Source organism: Taudactylus pleione, unplaced genomic scaffold (genome assembly GCF_031769625.1).
Source record: "Taudactylus pleione unplaced genomic scaffold, aTauple2 ptg000386l, whole genome shotgun sequence".
In the NCBI taxonomy this organism is placed as follows: Eukaryota; Metazoa; Chordata; class Amphibia; order Anura; family Myobatrachidae; genus Taudactylus; species Taudactylus pleione.
Genome location: NW_028284787.1, coordinates 13,032,593 through 13,054,185, shown reverse-complemented (window position 1 = coordinate 13,054,185; position 21,593 = coordinate 13,032,593). Strand labels below are relative to the sequence as shown.

Genomic DNA, 21,593 nt, shown 5'->3' with positions numbered 1-21,593 from the left:
TATATATGATTGACCACTGGACTTGTGACAACAAGCCAGAAAGAAATTTAAAGGCCAACGCAATATGTCTGTCAGTGTGTACCTAGCTTAAGGAGGGGGAATTCAATTAGCCCCAGAGGATCAATTAGCCCACAATAAATTACTGCAGCTAATTGAATTCACCCCAGAGTGCAGCACTTATCTGGGATATCACAGGTAGTGAAAAAAAAATCCCAGATAACTAGGTGGTCAACGTGTGCAGCGATCCTGTTAACGCACGAATCGGAACTTTTCACAGATTTGTGCGTTAACACGTCAATGTACCGGGCGTTAACAATGGTATAGGGTGAAAAAGGGAGCCTAATTGAATAGCCTCGGGCGTTAAAGGCTGTGGCTACCTCCATTTTTCACAGCTAATTGAATCCCCTCATAATTAATGAAATGGTAGTTTTATAGTCATAGGAAGTACGTCACATGCATTTTTTGTGCATCTATAATTAGCTTACAACCCTTTTCCAGAAGCAAGTCCCTAATGCAGAATATGGATACATTTGCATAATTTCACTTTCAGAATTTGGACCTTCTTATCTATACGATATCCAGAAGCAAAAAAATAAATAAAAGGTACACAACTACTCTTTAATAAGTAGCATTTATTTATATAGAACACATTGTCAGCTTGAAAAGCCATTTAGTTATTCATCTCATTATTGCAAAGCACAATTATAAGGTTTGAATATTCAAGGCACACTTCAGACAGGAAAGTGCAATTTTTAATCATATTTTAAACAAATGTATTCTAAAATCAATCAAATGTAGCAGAATGTTTCAGTTGAATTAGTTCCTAAAACTGCAATGTAGGTGTCCCCAAATGTACGATGTTGATAAACAATCATAGTTCCACAAACACAAATAATTTTTGCACAAATAAAAAAAAACGGATACTGTGTTCTTAGCTGTGGACCATTATAATGTATGGCAGCTGATCCAGGTTTGATAATATGAGGAATGGGGAGGAAATGTTTATTTGTATTTGTTTTTATTAGGCTATTTTCTTTGATGTGTAATTAGAGTAGACAAGGGGAGATGCATCAATCCTTGGAGAGAGATAGGGCCCTATTTATCAAAAAAATTTGAAAGGCCAGCGACGGTGCGTGGACAGTGAGAAGTGTATTTGCAGGGATAGAGATTTCTCACAAGCTCTGTCCCTGTATGTGAATCTTCATACATACCTGTGAAATGTCCTAAATTTGCTATGTAAATTTAGGCAAAATTATCACAAAACTGTATTTGAAATGCGGAATGTAGAGCATTTATCTAGCAGTTTTTGAAACGGCAGTTAGAAGCCGATTGGTTGCTTTGGGCAACTTCTTTACTTTCTCTCAATACAAAGCTTTACACATCTCCCCTTCAGTTATTCATTCATGTATGTTCTGTACTGAAAAAACAAAAAAACAAAATGTAACTTCAAATGAAGGACATAAAAAAACGCTCAACGTCAGGAAAAAACATAAATTAAAATGCATCCTAAACAGACATTTTTCCCCCTAAAAACACCAGAGCTACATTTAATGTATACGGAGAGGCACTACATTAAGCACAATTTCTAAAAACTCAATTTTTGTTCTGCTTTAGGAACAAAACTGAAAAAAGTTAAAATGTTTCATGAGCATGCAAATTCAATTTATACGAAATAGAAAATTATACACTGAGATAAGCAAAATGTAAATACAGCATAAAAAATACTTTTCTTGGTAGGTTTCCTTTAATTGCATATATGGAATTAAAACTAGTGATGCAAGGCAAATACACATTTCCATATATGACGTACCTGAAATTGTACAATACCTTAAAGATAAATGGCACCATTTGCATTTTGAACAATTAATGAGCAAACACGTCAAACTTTTCAGTTGGAGATGTGCAAACATAATCATGGTTTGTGTGTTACGTGTGCTTGTTGTACTATGCACCTAAAGGAAAGTTGGCTACCATAGTGCAAAAGGTGTAGCGATTATGTTAGATTCTGCTACAAATATGGTCTTTTTTTTTTTTAAAAGTACTGTATCTGGTGGAGTAGCACCAACTGGCAAGAAAATGTATATCTTATTATCTAAAAGTTTCTTACACAAAACATATTTGACCCTTCAACTGAATGTATTGTATTTATTGCGTTATAGACCTTAACAGTAATATGGAATATGAATATAACTATGGATTCAACTTAGATTTATTTTTTTGGGGGGGGGAGGGGGGGGGTAACGAGAAGTCCATGATGCACATCAGGAACTTTGTTAAATTTAGAGCGTCAAGTCAGAAAACAGACGAAATTCTTATATTCAGGATGTTTGTATGTTTTCAGTCATACGGTCCCTTCATTTTCGAGGCTGATGAATGTGCTGTTTGACATGCTGTGTGGTAGGCAACTTCTCAACAGCTGGATGTGGTTTTTGATGAGCTACTTGTGCAGCAGCTGGAGGAAAGTCCTTGTCACCCTGCGAAAAGTGGAAAATACTTTCATTGTAAAAGTGCTATCTGCATAAAGTGCTACCCTTTTTGCTGCCCTGTATGACCTTTACTGATGAGGTCTTCTTTAATCCTTCCTTCCAAGATACAAATACCCACCATTCCCCTCATATTTCCAAACTCTGTAATATCATATGTTGTTAAGAACCTATGCAACATACTAGCAATTCTTACCCAAATACAGTAAAAAGCTTGCCGATTTTCTCTACAGGAGGATGTATTACTACTAAGAAATATAAATATACCCAAAACAAGAGTTTTCATTTCCACATTTCATTTCTCATTAAGTTTTTTTTGTAACAGTAAATAATATTTTTAGGATGAGGTGATAAAACATTTTATGTAAAATAAAAGGATGTTCCATTTATTTTATGTGTAACAACTTCCTAATGGAAATGCTTATGCAAAGCTTATGAACAAAATCTATAGAAAACATTTTTTTTACTGGTGCATAGAGGACGAGGTCAAGTCATAAAATTGTGTGGTTTACATCTCCTCTTCTTGCTTTAAAAACTTCCATCCACACAACCTTGTATAGAAAAACTTACAATCTGGATTAAACAATTTGCACAATCTTTTCAGACTTCTGTTTTGTTTCTTGCTCACAAAAATCTGTAGTCTTAATCAACTTATCCCCGAAGCACCAATATGGTTATTTTTGTTTATATGATTTATTTCCTATAATTTGGGATTACTTGTTACAATAGACAATTTGAGTTTGAGAGGACACTAGAACTCTTTTTATATACTTATGTAAAGTTATTTATAACAGATTTAGATATACTATATACTGAGGATAAGAAGCACAATAAAACTCTAAAGGTGCATATCCACTCATAGACGGAGAAATGAGAACACGATTACAACATTGTAATCGTGCTTTCGTTTCAGTCTGTGATGTGCCTACATTAAACGTTCAGTCGTTCAGTGTAGGCACATCCATCATCCCCGTACAAGCTGAACCTGACGTGATCGTCAGGTTGACTAGCATGCACGGGCGATGATAGAAGTCAAAAACGACCAGCGGGCACGTGCATCACTGGATGTTTTTGACATTTGAATGCCCGATTTGCAGCCAATTACTGAGCGATTGCACGATTATGATGTCGTAATCGTGCAGTAAGGTCACGTAGTGGATATGCACCTTTAGCGGCCAATTCAATCAGATGCAAAGATGTTCCAGCAGTAACTGAAAATTTAAAAGCAAGATTCATCCTTTCACAGGAAGAGGAAGGGTTTCTGCCTTGCTCCTTCACTGAATTAGCCTATTGTGGCGTTTTGATCTGGCAGTCATTTTGTGCCTATAAAGATTAGAAACCATGTACTGATTGTGCCAAAGCCTCAGGAGAGAGGACACAGAATACGAGTAAGGGGTAAATTTACTAAAGAGTTTTTAGAAGTGAGTTTTAGAAGAGATGTTATCCATAGCAACTATCACAAGCCGCCGAGACCTCCGCAACAGACCCCGCTGCTTACCTGTCCGGGCGCTGTCCCGCAGCGCTCCGACTCTCCGCCGATCCTCTGCTGCCCCTGCTCCCGGCTGGCCGCTGTTCTCTCCGCTCCCCACCGGCACCTGCACTCAGTTTTCCTTTGCTGGGCTGTCATCCACGAGTGCTCCAACCGCACTCCCAGTGGACATGGGCGCAGCCATCTTGGCCCTAGACATGTGATGCTGTCTCCACCAATGGAGCAGCTCCACCTCTGGATCTGGCCAGTCAGCTTCCAGCAGCTGGTATAAAGGGATCTCCTGTCCCACTAGCAAATTTCCAGTGCAACAAATCCCTTAGTCTACTAAGTGAGCCTACTCACTGAGCTCTTTAATCTACTGCCGTCCAGCTATAATTCTCCTACGGCTTCCTAGCCGCACCAAGTAGCTTCCACGCTACCACCCTTCTCCTACGGCTTCCCAGCCGCTCCAAGCAGTCCGTACTGCCACCATTCACCTCACGGCTTCCCAGCTGCTCCAAGCAGTCCGTACTGCCATCATTAACCTCACGGCTTTCCAGCCGCTCCAAGCAGTCCGTACTGCCATCATTAACCTCACGGCTTTCCAGCCGCTCCAAGCAGTCCGTACTGCCACCATTCATCTCACGGCTTTCCAGCCGCTCCAAGCAGTCCGTACTGCCACCATTTACCTCACAGTTCCCCAGCCGCATTATAGTCTGTATTGAACCAAACACTATACCAGTCTTCTGCACCCTCTCATGCGGAGAAACTTCATAAAACCAAGTCTCCTCCAGAGAGCACCAGAGTTTAATATCACAAGTCCTAGACCCAGCCCGGGACACAGTCTCAAAGCCCCACGACTGACAGTTTGCACTGACCCAATGGACTCGGCAAGTGGCCAAGGATCTGGGGCAGATTCCTCGCAAGTTGTGCTATCTCGTCTGGAAAGACAAGAGACCTCTCAGTTACAGTTGATTCAGTTCATCCAGGATATGTTGTCTCGTTTGGACAGCATTCAGGCCTTGCTGTCGCACTGTACTCCAGTTGGGGCTCAAGTTCCCTCTGCTCCCGCTGTACCTCCTGCTCCTCCAGCACCACCCGCTGCCAGTCTTCAGCTCTCACCTCCAAGCAAATTTGACAGCAACCCCAAATTATGCAGAGGTTTTTTGAACCAATGCGAAATTCATTTCGAGCTTCAGCCAGCCAACTTCCCGACAGCCAGAACCTGGGTACCTTACATTATCTCTCTGCTTTCAAATCAAGCACTCGATTGGGCCTCGCCTCTCCGGGAGAAATCTGACCCTTTGCTCTCTAACTATCCTGAATTCATTGCCACATTTCACAGAATTTTCGATGAGCCTGGAAGGACCACTTCTGCATCAGCCGATATTCTACGTTTCAGTCAGGGCAGCAGGACCTTCGGCCAGTATGTCATCCAATTCCAAACCCTGGCTTCAGAACTCAACTGGAACAAGAATGCTCTCATTGCTGCCTTTTGGAGTGGTCTCTCAGAAAGACTCAAAGATGATCTGGCCTCCCGTGAACTTCCACCCAAGCTAGACGATTTGATCTCTCTCTGGAACAAGGTGGGACTTGCGCCATAGAGAGCGTGCTCTAGAAAGCAGATTTGATCGCGGTAGACCACGTCCGGTCCCTCGTGTACCTTCTCCTTTCGTGGGCGACGAACCCATGCAGATCAACCACTCTCGCTTGTCGAACGAGGAACGGCGGAAAGAAAAATTTTTGTATGTACTGTGGATCACCCCAACATTTAGTTAAATTCTGTCCCTTCTGTCCTGGGCACGCCTCCTAACTTACGAAAGAGAGGTTAAGTTAGGCGTTGCTATTGATTCACCTAGGAAGTCAGATTCCACCATCCAGGCTCATTTGAAGCTTCCTCGAGGTTCCAAAGCTGTATTAGCCCTTCTGGACTCTGTCCATAACCAATCGGATTTCCGTCAAAGCACTGCCTCGAGTCATCACTTTAACCGCCATCGATGGTAGTCGCATTGCTAGTGGAACAGTCACTCATCACACGACACCACTTAAACTTACCATCGGGGTGCTCCATTCCGAACAACTATCCGTCCTAGTGATTCCCAAAGCCTCTCATTCTCTAGTTCTTGGGTGACACTAGCTACAGAGACATTCACCACAAATTGGTCAACCATGCAGATAACCTCCTGGGGTTCTGACTGTTTCAAGAGCTGCCTTCATCGGGTAGTACCTGTTCGATCTTCTGCCCTACAGAGTCCTACAGTCCTACCCGAATCTTATTTGGGGTCCCTGGACGTCTTCAGCAAACAGAGCGCAGATTTATTGCCTCCCCATCGCGATTGGGACTGTCTCATAGGCTGATCCCGCAAAGAATCCTCCCAGGGGCCGAACATACTCTCTATCGCTTCCTGAGACTCAAGCCATGTCAGAATATATTAAAGGAAAATTTAAGTAAAGGCTTCATTCGACCTTCCACGTCTCCAGCTGGAGCTGGAATTTTCTTCGTAAAAAAGAAAAGATGGTGGGTTACGCCTGTGTATTGACTACCGGGGTCTTAACGATATAACAGTCAAGAATCGCTACCCTCTTCCCCTCATAACCGAATTGTTTGATCGAGTCAAGGGAGCCACATTTTCAACAAGCTCGACTTAAGAGGAGCCTATAATCTAATCCGTATACGCCCTGGGGACGAATGGAAAACGGCCTTCAACACCAGGGATGGGCACTATGAATATCTTGTTATGCCCTTCGGCCTCTGCAATGCCCCAGCTGTCTTCCAATTTTTTGTCAATTAAATTTTATGAGATCTTCTGTACAAGTGTGTGGTCGTCTATTTGGACGATATCTTGATTTTCTCTCAAGACCTCAAATGCCCTCGTGATCAGGTGACAGAAGTTCTTCTGAGATTACGCTCCAACCAACTTTTCTGCAAGCTGGAGAAATGCCTATTTGAAGTCTCAAGTGTACCATTCCTGGGGTACATCATCTCCAGAACAGGTCTTCAAATGGATCCCTCAAAACTACAAGCCATTCTTGATTGGTCTCTCCCTTCATCTTTGAAATCCATACAACGGTTCCTAGGCTTCGCCAACCACTACCGCAAGTTTGTGAAGGATTTTTCGACGTTGGTAGCACCTATCACAGCCCTCACCTGCAAGGGTGCAAATCCAACTAAATGGTCCGTCGAAGCTACTTCAGCGTTTCAACTCCTAAAGCAAGCATTTATCTCTGTTTCAATCTTAAAACAACTGGATTCTACCCGGCCATTTATCCTGGAAGTGGATGCTTCCTCCGAAGGTGTTGGTGCAGTACTCTCTCAACGATTTGAAGATGAGAAACTTCGTCCCTGCAGTTTCTTTCCTCGGAAGTTCTTGCCAGCAGAGAAGAACTACGCTATCGGTGACCAAGAGCTGCTCGACATAAAACTGACGCTCGAAGAATGGCGATATCTTCTAGAAGGGGCCCAATACCCCATCACCATTTATACAGACCACAAGAATCTGCTTTACCTTAAGTCTGCAAATTGCTTGAACCCTCGGCAAGCCAGGTGGGTGATGTTCTTCTCCAGGTTAAATTTTAAACTATCGCCCTGGCTCACAAAACCACAAAGCCAACGCACTCTCTCATTCCATGACGGGTGACTCTGATCTACCCATAGAACAGTCTCATCAAATCCTGGATCCAGTTACCTTTGCTACTACCAGACTATCTTCAATGCCCACTCTCGGGAAGACTTTTATTGCTCCTAAACGCCGCAAGAAGTTACTACCATGCTTCTCAGTTCTCTGGTCACTTAGGTATGGATAAGACTCTTGAATTCATCCAGCGGTCCTATTGGTGGCCTTCGATGAAAGGGGACATAAGGTCCTATGTGTCGTCATGCATCAAGTGTGCCCAGCACAAGATACCCCGACATGCTCCACTCAGACAGCTCCAACCTCTAGCGATTCCATTAAAACCATGGACCCACTTCTCAATGGACTTTATCTCTGATCTTCCTCCATCTCGAGGTCATAATACTATTTGGGTTATCGTTGATAGATTTTCCAAAATTGCCCATTTCGTACCCCTAACCGGATTACCATCTGCACCATTACTTGCTCAAACCTTTATTAAGGAGATCTTCAGATTACATGGTCTACCCCAAAAAATCATTTCTGACAGAGGGGTGCAGTACGTGGCGAAGTTCTGGAAGTCACTTTGTTCAGCTCTAAGGGTGAAACTGAAGTTTTCCACTGCATACCATCCTCAAACAAACGGGCAAACCGAGAGGGTTAATCAAGATCTAGATCAGTTCTTTCGCACCTTCAATCCAGCCATCTTGAGAGGAGATGAACTCCTTCCTTGGGCTGAATTTGCCCACAACAATCACTACTATACCACCGCTAAGTCAACTCCTTTCCTCACGGTCTTCGGCCATCACCCACTAGTTCCAGAATTCACTCTGCTTCCAACATTTGACGTACCGGCGGCCAAGTTATCGCTCCAACAATTCTCTGTCATCTGGGAAAAGGTTTATTCTGCTATGACCCAAGCCTCGGCTCGATACAAAAAATTTGCCGATCGCAAGAGACGAGTTGGTCCGAGAGCTTTCAAACTGGAGATATGGTCTGGCTCTCCACTCGTAACCTCAGACTTCAAGTTCCTTCCATGAAGTTGGCTCCACGTTTCATCGGACCCTTATCGTTAGCCAGAGTGATTCACCCCGTTGCCTACCAACTAAAATTACCACCTTTTCTTCGTGTACCCAATTCCTTCCATATCTCTCTCCTGAAACCGCTCTAAACAGATTCCAGAAGGCTCTTCCCAAAGTCTCAAGTGTACAAACCCAACAAGGAGAAGAATTTGAGGTTGGAAGCATACTGTTATTGTTTTAATCGTCTCAAATACCTCATCAATTGGAAAGGATATGGTCCAGAGGAAAGGATTTGGATAAACTCTTCCGAAGTTCATGCTCCTCGCCTAGTCAAAGCATTTCACATGAGGTTTCCTCAAAAACCAAAAGAGTGTCCGGTGGCCACTCATGAAGAAGGGGGTACTGTCACAAGCCGCCGAGACCTCCGCAACAGACCCCACTGCTTACCTGTCCGGGCGCTGTCCCGCGGCGCTCCGACTCTCCGCCGATCCTCTGCTGCCCCTGCTCCCGGCTGGCCGCTGTTCTCTCCGCTCCCCGCCGGCACCTGCACTCCGTTTTCCTCTGCTGGGCTGTCATCCACGCGTGCGCCAACCGCACTCCCAGTGGACATGGGCGCAGCCATCTTGGCCCTAGACATGTGATGCTGTCTCCACCAATGGAGCAGCTCCCCCTCTGGATCTGGCCAGTCAGCTTCCAGCAGCTGGTATAAAGGGACCTCCTGTCCCACTAGCAAATTGCCAGTGCAACAAGTCCCTTAGTCTACTAAGTAAGCCTACTCACTGAGCTCCGTTGTTATCTACTATCGTCCAGCTATAATTCTCTAACGGCTTCCTAGCCGCACCAAGTAGCTTCCACGCTACCACCATTCACCTCACGGCTTCCCAGCCGCTACAAGCAGTCCGTACTGCCACCATTACCTCACGGCTTCCCAGTCGCTCCAAGCAGTCCGTACTACCACCATTCACCTCACGGCTTCCCAGCCGCTCCAAGCAGTCAGTACTGCCACCATTCACCTTACGGTTCCCCAGCCGCATTAAGTAGTCTCTGTATTGAACCAAACTCTATACCACTCTTCTGCACCCTCTCATGTGGAGAAATTTCATAAAACCAAGTCTCCTCCAGAGAGCACCCGAGGTTAATAGCACAAGTTCTAGACCCAGCCCGGGAACACAGCCTCAAAGCCCCACGACTGTGACAGCAACCAGCTATCTTCTAGAAGGTGCGACTTAAATGTTAAGTAGAATCTGATTGGTTGCTATGTGCAACATCTCTTCTAAAGCTGCATACACACACACACGATTTTGTTACCAACGATTATATGAATGATTTTCTGTCAGATTTTTTAGAGTGTAATGAACGATTTTTTTGAACTACAAACGATTTTTGCATATTCCCTTAATGAAAATAGTTCAGTTGGTCAGTCTGAACTACAAACGTGAAAGCGCATGAACGATAATCGTTCATCGTTTTAACTTAGAAAGTGAACGAGTTTTTCAACGATGAACGATAATCGATATCGTTCAAAAAATCGTTGTGTGTGTATGCACCTTAAAACTCACTTCTAAAAACTCTCACTTTAGTAAATTTACCACTAAGACTTTGATGCTGGAAACTGCATACTCCAGGCCCGGTAAGTTTAAAGATTTAAAAAGGCGCACACATACAGGCCAAAAGACTTGAAAGTATATTTTTAAATTTTTGGAATAGTCAAAGTACATTGTTTTTATTTAAGTATAAAACTATTTAAGCTTCATGAGTATTTCTTTATGACCTACGAAATTCTTAATGTAATTCCAACAAAACTAATATTTTGTGAAAAATTTTGCAAACTTAAACAGTAAGGCGAGACCAGTCGGAAAGTGACGTTATTCACAGTTCGCTTGGGGGAGAGTAAGGGGCTCTCCTCTTCCTCCATTACTAAAATTGTACATGTTCAAGTTTCAGGTTTATATATTTCTCGTTCCACCCCCAGGTGGAATTATCTTCCAGAATAGTGGAAGCATTTCCACATAATTTGGAGATCCTGTTAATTGAAGTTTCCAAACATAAAAGTGTCCTGACACAGAACTTTTTTTTAGATGTATGTACACATAGATAGAGATATATATCTATCTCTATCTCTCTAGCTATCTATGTAAAGTATGACAACATTGTCCACTCTGTGACCCCAGGAAACAAAATAAAAACACACAAGTAAACAAGAGAATAATCCATTCTAAAACATTCAAACTGTATACTGTGCTGCAATTCAGAAAATTGAAACACACTCTTACCCGTGCTACAGCACCAGAGATGATCAGAGGTGGTTTGGGTGGGCTGCATAAAGAAAAGAAAAAAAAAAAAAAGATAAAATCATGGAAAAAATATGTGAATTCTTTGCACTGGATGAAGTTATAATAGATGCAGCACATATTATACTATGTATTTATATCATACTACTTGCATCAAGATGCAGTCAAATCAGTGTCAAACTCAGGCCATCCAGCTGCAGTGGAACTACACATCCCAGCATGCCCTGCCAGAGTTAGCATACCCCAATAGCAAAACTGGCAGTGCATGCTGGGATGTGTAGTTCCACTGTAGCTGGATGGCCAGAGTTTGACACCAGTGGTGTAAGATAAACCCTTCACTGCTCAGGCTTTTATCTTGCCTGTGCAGAGACTATTTTGGCACTTTTTTTGGTTGCTCAGAACACAGCCTCAATAATAAGTATTTTTTTAAGATTTAGTTTTTTGTTCAGAAAACATAATTAGTTTGTTGAAATCTCCACAGACAAGAATATCTACCTAATTTTTTTTATTCAAATGGAAAGTAAGCAAATTTGTATATTTTCCTTCCAACAACAAATACTTTGTGGTTCTTACTTCAGTATTAATCAACCTTTCCAAAACAGCAAAAATCAGGATTCTACACGCAAGTTTTTACAGTAAAATCTATACTTTAATTTGAAAAAACACATTTTTTTACTGGTTTCAATGAAATGCAAAATCTAATGAAAACCTACTGCATATGATGCACCCTTTTTATGATGCCAAGAAGTGCAGAAGCTACTAACCTTTCCACACTGCACGGGTTTGCCTTTGTTATTGGGCTCGGGGATATTGATCTCCGGTGACCACGGTAAGTCTTGCTCGTTGATTACTATCGGCTCTGATGCTGCAGGTCTCGTGGGTATTGACTTCCTGGTTGTGGGTGGCGCCTCATTAATTGACATGGGTATTTTAATTAGCTCTAGGGAATTGTGGGTTATGGGTCTCTCTGGTGGTAGCTTTGTGGTGATTCGCTCTAGTAAAGACCTTTGTCAAGACGAGACAAACGTCGACTCTCTGCTATGCAACTCGTGAGTAATTATAGAAACTTTCTACTGATTGGCGAATGCCTATTCTATTTAGATTTTTTACATTATAATATATATAAGCACTGATCCACGGCACTCACCATTCCTAGATTTGGGGTGCAACATGGTATGTGACCACACTGTTTAAATGGAAATCGGAGGGGCTCTGCACTCACCATAATAATAATAATAATAATAATAATAATAATAATAATAAACAGTGGGGTTTTGGTTCATGAATTGATCGATGCATTTAAGCTTGCAGCCCCCGACAAGTGACCCCACTTTACTGCAAGTCCCTACTCTATTGCTCAGAATTATAACATGGAAATAGCCATCACAGTGTTAAACTCAGGGTGTGCTATCAAGGTTTAAAGCTCACAGCAACTTTGCTTTTAACCGTGAGACAGTCACCTAGCACAAGTGTTGCAAAACACCTAGGAAAACAGCTGACACAAGCTACATTAAACAGGTTAAAAGGGGTGCATGAGAAAATGTGATCACAAAATGATTAGTTCAAAAAATTAATCAAATAAACAAAAAGCACTGACCCTTCCTTGATAGCACACCCGGAGTTTAACACTAATGTGATAGCTATTTCCATGTTATAATTCTGAGCAATAGAGTAGGAACTTGCAGTAAAGTGGGGTCCCTTGTCGGGGGGCTGCAAGCTTAAATGCATTGATCAATTCATGAACCAAAACCCCACTATTTATTATTATTATGGTGAGTGCAGAGCCCCTGTGATATAGAATTGTTATATACATATACACGCACACCCCAAGTTTATTGAAGCCATAATACGGGAGATAATCCCACATCCCTGAACTCCTTAATGATTTCTGCAGTGTAGGAGTTCTTCTTTGGTGATCATACACCTGAGTCTGTGGATACGATTGAGGAAAGCGCATATTACGAGTGCTCCCCTCTTACATTACATATGACACTGCAGGGGGCAGAACTTAATGACATACTGGCGTAGGGATGGACATCAGAAGCCCACCATCAAATAATGGCTGGGCTTCCACATTAAAAGCTTTTGATGTAATGGTAACCAACCATTGCATTTAAAGAATTTGATGGAAAAAAAAAGGAAATTCATATGTAGCGTTCAAGTGTTCACTCTAGGTCTGGCGGGAGGCAGGGCGCCGGACCTAGAGTTAGGGCACTTTTGTGCGCACCCGAAAAGGGAGCATGGCCAAAGAAAAGGGGGGCGTGTCTGTATGACGCATCCCCTTTTAGTCACTCCTGGGGGCGTGCCCGGCACGAACGGACATGCTGGGCAGCCCCCAAGCGATGCGGTCACTGTGAATGGATGCCGGGCGCATGCGCCCGGCGTTCATTCACCGGCTGTGACCGCTGCACCGCCGTTTTGACCACCCGCGGGACACAGCGACCCGTGGGTGGAGGCAGAACCCGCAGGCTGTCTCAGCGTGCCGCCGCGCTGGAGGGCAGGGCGCGTTCTGCACTTCAGAAATCGGGCAGGGCGCGGTGCCCCGCTAAAACAGCCTAGCGGGAACACTAATATGATTAGCATATGTGCAAAAATAAAAAATAAAACCCTGTTTTGCGCATGCGCAATAGCACCCATTCCTAATGTTAATCAGCTGAATTCAGCTGTAATTCAACATCAGATGGCCATCGCTTCACACAATTCGATGGCTGCTACATCTAAAAAGGACAACATTGAGGGTTGTGAAATATCAGAAGCCGATGTCCATTCCCATACTAGAGTTCTCAGAGGCTGTGAGCCATCAACTCCTGCCCCCAGCATCAGATATAAGCAATAATCACACTTCTAGGTAAGTTTTCTTCCATTTGTACTCATGCATTGCCTAGATCATGTGGGGTTCCTCCTTAGCACTTTTAATGCACATCTGGAGGACAAGCGCCACTCATGCTTAGCACTAAAGGGGTTAATCGAGAAATTCAAAATAAAATAAAAATAAAATAAAAAAACAGTACAAAATTTAGAATAGAGCAAATGAAAAATATACAAAGCAAGTCATAATTAGTGGTTTATTCTGTTAATGCTGCAATTTTTGGACCTTCATAACAAGTACAATTAAGCTACAATTAAGCGAAAAGCTGTTTTCGGGTGTTTTTTGCGAAAATTTCGCCTGAAAATGTATCTCCGTATTCAATTCCAGTCAATTTGGGGTGCAGATGTTGGGAAACCACTCAAAACCCTTGGTACAAAATGAACAATTCACCCCCAAAAAAAAAAAAAAAAGAATAAATAATTAGTGAAATAAGCTTCTGGGGGTACTCTAAGAAGGGGCCCAAGTTTTGGGATTGCAGGTGCTTGTATGACGAAATAATTTAACTGTTCTAAAACTACACTTTAGAGACATTAAAATATGGTAGTAGCCATTTACAAGGAACTACTTATTTGCTCCCAAAAACACTGATTTATGCCATTCTTCACCACTTTTACCAAGACGCTAATAGCAAGCATTTACCACCACTTAAGTACCCTAACTAGTTCAATTAGGGCTAATACTAAACTACTATAATGATTTCCGAAGTCAGAACATCTTTTTCTGGGGTACAGAGGGGTTCCCCTAATTCTTCCTGCACTTTTTGCCTGTTTCACATTCGCCGGGTCCCTTTTTCACCTGTTTGGCAATTAAATATGGAGTAAATCAGTGCGCACGAAAAGTTTTCACGTCCAAAACACGCAAAAGGCAGTGAAAAGTCAGACAGGCAAAACTCTCGCTGATGCGAAACTAATTGAATACGGCCCTACATAGGGTAATATTTTGCATCATTAAAACATTAAGTTTTAATGATGCGAAGTAGAGCATTTGCTGAAACAGTAAATTACAGGACAATAAATGGATCCATAAAAAAAAACAAAAAACAACCATTCTGGTGGAGAAAGCCAGGATGTCACTGCAATTTTAAGTGTAGAGTTTTTAGTGGGCAACCTCAAAATTTTAGGGTGATCCATTTCATATATCAATATGTTTGACATATCTGTAAACGTTATGATTTGTCTATTGAAGCCAGGTTGTTTGATGATACTGTTGCGATGAAAAATGTACTGTATATGTTAATCTCTGAGTTAATAAAGGAAACACACCAGATCTACCAGAATAGATCATTAAGTCTACGGTGACATGTCTTATGGGTCATGGTCTAATTGTGCACAAGGATCATCCTCGCACATAGTAGGCTGTGAATTAAATGGTAGAGCATACACTACAGACATTTTCTAAACTAAAGTAGCATTCAAATATAGCAGTGAATGCAACCCTTGTGTAGCCATTACATTTATAAAATTAAAAAACAAAGAACACAGTACTATTCACAGGAATCACAAAAAACAAAGTATATACACACAAATATATATATCACACATACAATGGCTATTAATTGTAAGAGGATATGTACAATGCAGCCATATTACAATGCATCTAAAAAGGAGGTGGCTGAACTGAAATGAGAAAAACCCTTTTGAAAATACTGTGACATATCTGGGCTGACCCAAACTTGGATAAGTCACACACACAGAAACCAGGACTTCTAAACCACCTCTATCCAAAACATGACTTTACCCAGCAGTCCACAGCAACAAACAGCTACATATATTTTTTCTAGTTTTACTAGATGGAGGATATGGTGTTGTAACATATACCACACAACAAAATGCAGAGGTGAATATCCAAATACTGTATCTTTAACAAACACATGGCATTATAGCCCGCTTCAGAGACGCACACAATGCTAATGTTTGCAACTGCACATGCATGGAAATTTCTACAAACTCCTATGGTGCATGTGTTACAGTGTACGCACAAAAGTGCTTTTGCCATCGGGACAGACAGAATCAGGAATGTTATGGAAAAAAAAAATTATAGACGTTTCTGGGTGGTTACTGGCAGGTGACTAGAAATGAATGCAAAAATGGTCATCAGTGGACGTGTTATATGAGTGTCAATGCATGCGGATGTGTTCAAAAGATGCACAGCATCAAGAATGGGAGGCCATGGTCAAACAGAGAAACTGCCATAGAGCTGGTGCAAGTTTCGATGGTGCAACCGATTATGGCGATGCTGCTTACGAATCAGAATGATTCCTTTAATCTCTATAGATAAAACAAAATAACCCTACAGTACACACCAACACTGCAATCTATTTGGCTATACCTTTGCTGTTAGGCTGTACAGGTCCAAATATTGGACCGAGACATTAATGGCTCAAAGCTGGAGCTCACAGTGGGCTTGATTTAGAGTTGGACTCAATGCCGATGTTTCTGCAGTTGAGCTTGTTTTTTCTGCGCACGCGTCACACTGCTCTTGCGCCAAGTTTTATTACAGCGGTCGCAGTGTGGCCTCGGACACAGTGTTATTGACAGACAGGAAGCATTTGTGGGAGGTAACAGAGGGGTGGCGACTCATACAGAGCTGTGCTGTGACCAGTTTGGGGGGCTTGTCTGTATCTGCGACTTTGTGTACAGTGGTTTGGATCCGGTGGCTTACTTGCGACCGACCCTGGGGGAGATGTACTAAGCTCTAGAAAGTGATAAATTGGAGATTGATAAACTACCAGCCACTCAGCTCCCAACTGTCATGTTGCAGGCTGTGTTTGAAAAATGACAGGTAGGAGCGGATTGATAAACTACCAACCACTCTCTAATTTATCACTTTCCAGAGCTTACGGTGCGTACACACGGGACGGTACTATTGTCATCGATGATATCGCTGAACGATCTTCTGTTCATCCACACACCAAAAATCCACCAATGACTCACGATCAACAATCGCAGATCCCTATGGAAAGATAACTATATCGTCCAGGTAGGCCTGCATGCATGGCCAATGGACGATATAGTCATCGTCCATGTGGGAATGTGCGTTGTTGGTCGTGGGTAAGTTGGTTGGTACTTAAAAATGATCGATAAAACGTTGAACGATATCATTATCGTTCATTTTTATCGTACCGTGTGTACGCACCATTAGAACATCTGCCCCATTCTGAGAGACCATAGGGTAGGTGCAACTGGTGAGTCTGTGTACACAAGCGGACGGATTTCAGGCAGTGATAGTCTCAATACAAATCCCAGCGGCTGCGACATTTGCATATTTTCGCACAACCGCTGCGTACAGGATCACAGCTGTACATGAATTAGCACCCACCTCATCAAACCCAGTGTGCTTTCCCCAAAGAGAAATTTTAGATACAGATTGCCAGATAAGTGGCCAACTGTTTTTCTGCTTAGCTTTAAGCTACAACCGCTACTTTAGGCAGCAATGGAAGATGAGACTTACAATTCCCCACATTAATGTGTTAATAACAGTGGTACTCAGCTATAGCTGAAATAATGAAAATGTAAGTCACAAAACTAATAAAACCAAAAGTGTATTAAAAGGGTACCACAAGGTGGCATGTATTAAAAAAGCAAAATGTAAATTTAAGAGTTGCAGCTTTTGTGTCGGTGCACAAGCGCATTTTCGTAATGCATTTTTTTTTTTCTTTTAAGCATGACTTTTTACCAAGCAACATGCACTTAAGACACATTACAACAAGGAGGCTCTGTCAGTGGTTGGAGGGGGTGACCAAAGTACAGTATGGGTGTGCCGTGATGCAAATTGTGGGCACAAAAGCCATCCAAAATGTTGCAAAAATGTCTGTTTGGAGGATCACGATTTACAGGTATTCAAACTCTGGTGCACACTGCGGTCCAATTTGAATGCACCCGAATGGCACTTTTCATACGGGGAGGCTGTAATCTCTCCCTGCTCGTTTCCCCAATAACAGCTCCCCCCCCCCATCCCCGGATAGACTCCCTCACCTTGTTGCCGGTCTGGCATTCAGGGGAGAATTGGAGTTTCCAGCGCTGGGCGATGACATAATCTCCAAGCGCTGGCACCCGTGTGCAGTGTTAACTGCGCCAATCCAGGATATTCCAGGGTCAGCGCCGCAGTGGGAACGGGGTAAATCCCAGGTCTGACCCGGCTTGGAACAGTGGGCCTGATCCAGACCCGCTCGCAAGCAGGTCGATGGTGGGGCACTGCGCACGTGCAGTGTGTGCATGTGCAAGCCCCGGAGCGAGAGAGAAATTCTCTCGTTCCAGGACTCACTACAAAAGGGGTGGCTGTCGATGTTGATCGACAACTCGCCCCGTTTTGTAGGCGGGGAGGGGGTGGCTATACAAACGGAGGCGTTCCCGAAGGAACGCCTGCCGTTTGTGGGAGGCACCACTGACATAACCAGTGATGTTAGTGGAGAGCTTCCTGCTCTGTTAGAGCAGGAAGCTCTCTGGAGTCACCCACAGCTTAGCGAGCGGCCAGGAAGTCGCAACAACAACAACAACAACAAAAAAAAACGGCCTGTTGCAGAGCGAGCGCTCTGAAAGAGTGTCCGGTTCTGAATCAGGGCCAGTGTTTCAACTCCGGGTCAAGCCCGGGGTTTTATTGGAAAAGCGGTAGAAGGTCACACCCATTATTGGAGATTAAAGGGCCTAATTCAGACGCTCGCAAGCGGGTCGATGGTGCCCTAATGCGCATGCGCACGATGGAGGGAGCTCCGTCATGCGCATGCGCGAGACCCGCATAGCGACAGCCAAGCTGTAGTTATGGGTCTCGCACCAAAGGGGGCGTGCTGTCGATGGTGATTGACAGCACGCACCCTGTGGTGGGCGTGCCGGGGCGTGGCTGCCCAGACGGAGGCATTCCCATGGGAACGCCTACCGTCTGGGTCCAGCCCCACTGACATCACTAGTGATGTCAGTGGGAGTGATTTTGGCTCTGATAGAGTCAAAATCACTCCAGGGCTTGCGGCAGCGAGACCCTACCGCAGAGTCTCGTCGCAAGCCCGATGGTCGCGATGGTCTTGACCATCGCGACAATCATCATGGCCGCTCGCTATAGCTGTGGGTGGTCACCCACAGCTATACGAGCGGCCAGGGGGCCGCTCCAATAAGAGGTAGGAGGGCCCTGATTCAGAGCGAGCGCTCTGGTCAGAGCGTCCGGCTCTGAACCAGGCCCTAAGTTACAGTGCCAGAGATTCAATTAACCACAAGTTTTGGATTTGTATCTCACACATTAATAATCCAAAAATCACGTGATATTTTAGCAAATATAATTGGAACACCTTGGAGGGAATTCAATTGTTTTATCAATGTTTTTCCGCAGGATAAACAAGTATTTTAGGTGTGATAAAATTTAGTCACTATTCAATTGAAAATTTTTGGGTTGTGATAATTGGGATTTATCATGCCTAAATTTCAGCCTATCTGTAATATGGCCAGGGCTATTCAATTGTTGCAAAATAGGAGTGATAAAAAATTATTGGTGGACCTATTTTTCACTTTATCACCTGTTAGTTCTCACCACCCCTAGAGGGTGTGAGATTTGAATAAAAAGTATTTTAATATTATAATTTTATTAATAATTAACTGGTATGCTATTTTTAAAGGGTAAATATAATTGATTTAATCACATATTTCAATAAAATGCCTTTTTGTAGGGATAAAGTACAGGGCAAAAATAAGCTGTGTGGGGAGTGGGAAGGTGATCAGGATGTAGCAGATATGATGGATATGAAATCCTGGCTGTCGGGGTGCCACTGGTCAGAATACCGACAGCAGCATCCCGGCACCCATAAGGAATCAAGGTAAATCTAACCCTCCCTCCCTGATGCCCAACCCTAACCCTTCCCCTAGTGCCTAACCATAACCTCCCCCTAACACCCAGATACCTTCAGGATGCCGGGAGTCGGGAGACTGGTGCCGGGATACCGAGCTGTGCCCCCAGTAGTGGTCCCCCATATACAGTACCCCTTATGCAGTGCCCTCACACAGTTCCCCCAGTAGTGCCCTTATATAGTGCCCCTCATGCAATGCAACCTTATAAAGTGCCCCCAGTAGTGGTCACTCCTATGCAGTGCCCCTTATGCAATGCCCCTTCTAGTGTCCCCAGAATAGTTCCACCTATGCAGTGTTCCCTTATACAGTTCTCCCAGTAGTGGTGACACCTATGCAATGCCCCTTAGAGTGCCCCCTTTATGGATCCTCCCTATGCAGTGACCCTTATAGAGTGCCCCCAGTAGTCTTCCCCCTATGCAGTGTCCCCTTATACATTTCCCCCAGCAGTGGCCCTTATAGAGTGAACCCAGGTAGTGGTTTCCCCTATTCAGTGCCCATTATGCAAAGCCCCCATTAGTGCCCCCAGTAGTGTTTCCCCTATACATTTCCCCAGGTAGTTGTCCCCCCATGCAGTGACCCTTATGCCCCCAGTAGTGGTTCTCCCTATGCAATGCTCCTTATGGAGTGTCCCCATTAGAGGTCCTCCCTATGCAGTGCCCCTTATAGAGTGCCCCCATTAGTCTTCCCCCATGTCACTTATAGTGACCCCAGTTTAGGTCCTCCCTGTGCAGTGCTCCCATTAGTACCCGAGTGCCCCCTGTAGTGTTTCCAACTATTCAGTTTTAGTGCCCTCAGTTTAGGTCCTCCTTATGAAGTGCCCAGAATAGCGTCCTCCAAATGTATTATCCCTTAGAGTGCCCCCAGAAGTGGTCCCCCATGCCCATTAGAAATACACAAATACAATACTTACTTTAATCCCCGCCAGCTGCATCTCTGTCCTCCAAAGTCTTCACCCACGGCGGAAGCTGGAAGGCTGGTTCTGGAGTGAGCTCCTGCCAGTCTCCGCCCGTGGGCATTTGGCAGCTACAACAAGTCTGTATTAGCAGCCAAGCACCCACGGGCGGAGCCGGGCTGGAGCGCACCCTTCCGGCTCCCGCCGTGGGTGAAATACAATACTTACGTCTTTTCACCCACAGCGGGTGCCGGAAGGCTGGCTCGGGAGTGAGATCCAGCCCAGCTCCGCCCATGGGTGCTTGTGAGTGAAGAGACGGTGGAGGACAGAGGTGCAGAAGGCGGCAGCGGGTGCAGAAGCAGGGATCAAGGTAAGTATTGTATCTATTTACATATTTGTAACTGGCATGGGGAACCACTTCTGGGGACAATCTAAGGAACAATACATATGGAGGGACAGTACTGGGGGCACTACTATGGCCATTTCATAGTGAGGACCTAAACTGGGAGGCGTCGGTGTTTTGGTTTGTAGTGCACTCTGCACTACACACAGGTTACCTTGCCTAACGTCGGAAAGCTGGGTCTGGCTGGGCGCGCATTTAACAAGGCGTGAAGGATCATCGCCGCCCACCAATTTTACACGCCCACATGACACTCATTTCAATTGCGACGGTGAAGAAACAGGGCAGTGAAATAGCACGCCCCCCCCCAAAAAAAAAAAACCACAATTGATTTCCCCCCTTGTGTAAATCAATTAAAAGTTGCATTTTCCAAGGATCACAGGTTACATAATGTTATTTGTGAGCTGTGTAAAGATGATTTGTATGTTAATTTAACACCTACAAGTAGCCATAGTGTTACAAGGTTTTGCTTTATACTATATTGTTAATTATGTTTCAAACCAAGCTGTATACATTCTGCAGCAATCAGTTTTGGTCTTTTTTTGGTCATATGTAGTGTGCTCAGATTAAGGATAAAATTTAATTATGCCACACAGTGCCCCCCATATTAATATTGTGCAACAAATATGCCACACGCAGTCTCCGAGTACTTCCCTCCAGACGTGGCTGCTAAATGCATAGTGTCTGATCTTTCCTCCTCATTCGTATCTACAGCTGTCTCCCTATTTT

The 21,593-nt window shown here is 43.8% G+C and overlaps 1 protein-coding gene across 1 annotated transcript in view; it reads right to left on the bottom strand.

Moving 5' to 3' along the window:
* Positions 1-617: 617 nt before the first annotated feature.
* DAP (death associated protein) overlaps positions 618-21,593 on the bottom strand; it is a 44,653-nt gene continuing 23,677 nt past the window's right edge. Inside the window, exons 3-4 of the mRNA XM_088445658.1 lie at positions 10,858-10,900; positions 618-2,474 (exon numbers count right to left, since the gene is read on the bottom strand). Of these exons, the coding sequence (XP_088301784.1) occupies positions 2,355-2,474; positions 10,858-10,900 (163 nt within the window). The 3' untranslated portion in view covers positions 618-2,354. The remainder of the gene's footprint in view (positions 2,475-10,857; positions 10,901-21,593) is intronic.